This window comes from Octodon degus, unplaced genomic scaffold, assembly GCF_000260255.1.
Source record: "Octodon degus isolate 3935 unplaced genomic scaffold, OctDeg1.0 scaffold00048, whole genome shotgun sequence".
Classification (NCBI taxonomy): Eukaryota; Metazoa; Chordata; class Mammalia; order Rodentia; family Octodontidae; genus Octodon; species Octodon degus.
This window is the reverse complement of record NW_004524624.1, coordinates 8419805-8421010: the sequence shown is the minus strand read 5'-3', so window position 1 is coordinate 8421010 and position 1206 is coordinate 8419805. Positions and strand designations below refer to the sequence as shown.

Below are 1206 nucleotides of genomic sequence, written 5' to 3'. Positions count from 1 at the left end.
TCTTTCTTTCTTTCTTTCTTTCTTTCTTTCTTTCTTTCTTTCTTTCTTTCTTCTTTCTTCTTGTACCAGGGATCAAACTCTGCACCTTGCGCTTGCAAGGTAGGCACTTAAGCCACTGAGCTATCTCTCCAGCCCCTGCTTTATACTTCCAATGAAAGCTTGACAGATGATCAAATTTAGCTAGACACAGAAAGTGTCTATTGTATCAAATTCAAGAAGCAATGAAAAGCAGCAATTATATTCTTTTCTTGAACATTTTGAGGATCTGTTCTTCCTTTAGCTAGCCCTTGGGAATCATTTTACCTTGTCTTCAAATTAGAATTAATTAAAACCAAGAACCATGCCCAAGAACGCTGGTCTTCCTCTAAGGACCAGGCTTGTCCATTTCCTCGACTGCCTCCTGTGCTTTGCCTTCTCTTTCTGAGGCCTGAAGTGAGTTGTGGCCTCCTCCATCCCAAGAAAAACAAGTTTTGCTGTCCTTCCCTCCCTCGCCCCAGCTGGCTCGCACCGTACCACTATGACGTCAGCAAACTCCTGCTCCAGCAGTCTCTTGAGCTCCCCTCGGGTCAGAGTGGTGCAGCTGCCCTCAGTCCCGGCGTAGCGCCCAAAGGCCTCGATGATCCCATGGATGTTTCGCAGCAACTGAGGCATCTTTGAAGTCGACTGAAAAAGATGAGCAGAGGCAGCCTCAGCGGCTCCTTCAGAGAGCACTTCCGCCCAGGGCCCTTGGCTTATACTGAAGCCCTGCTTTTGGTCTGTGTCTTCCTTTGTCCTTTCCTCCAGAGTGCGCTTTATTTGTGGAGGGAACTCACAGTGACTGGTAGCAGCTCCTGAGTTCACAGTGAAATGCCAGACTGTCACCTCCTGCTGTGTAGGCTGGGCCAAATTGCATTGTCTCTGCAGGCCTCAGTTTACCTACTGTGACTAAAGCTAACATTAACACTTACTTGTAGGGTTATTGTGAACACTTAAAGAGATAATTCATTTGAAAAGTACTTGGAAAATACTTGGCTAGCACTAAGTGCTAACTATTAAATATCATTATTGCTATTATATGTGTATGCACATAATTTGTGTTCTTCTCTATTTTCAGCTGCCCACAGCATACCTTTCTATGCCTCATCTCTTGTAATCCTCATTATCTCTACTTTTGTATAAGTGAGGAAACAGGCTCAGGGAACTCAGATGATTTGCCCAAAATCACAC

The 1206-nt window shown here is 44.9% G+C and overlaps 1 protein-coding gene across 1 annotated transcript in view; it reads right to left on the bottom strand.

Annotated features, from left to right (window-relative positions):
* The window catches only part of LOC101564829 (cornulin), a 2293-nt gene extending 1642 nt beyond the window's left edge, over positions 1 to 651 (bottom strand). Inside the window, exon 1 of the mRNA XM_004632474.2 lies at positions 514 to 651. Coding sequence (XP_004632531.2) covers positions 514 to 651 — 138 coding nt within the window. The remainder of the gene's footprint in view (positions 1 to 513) is intronic.
* Positions 652 to 1206: the final 555 nt, after the last annotated feature.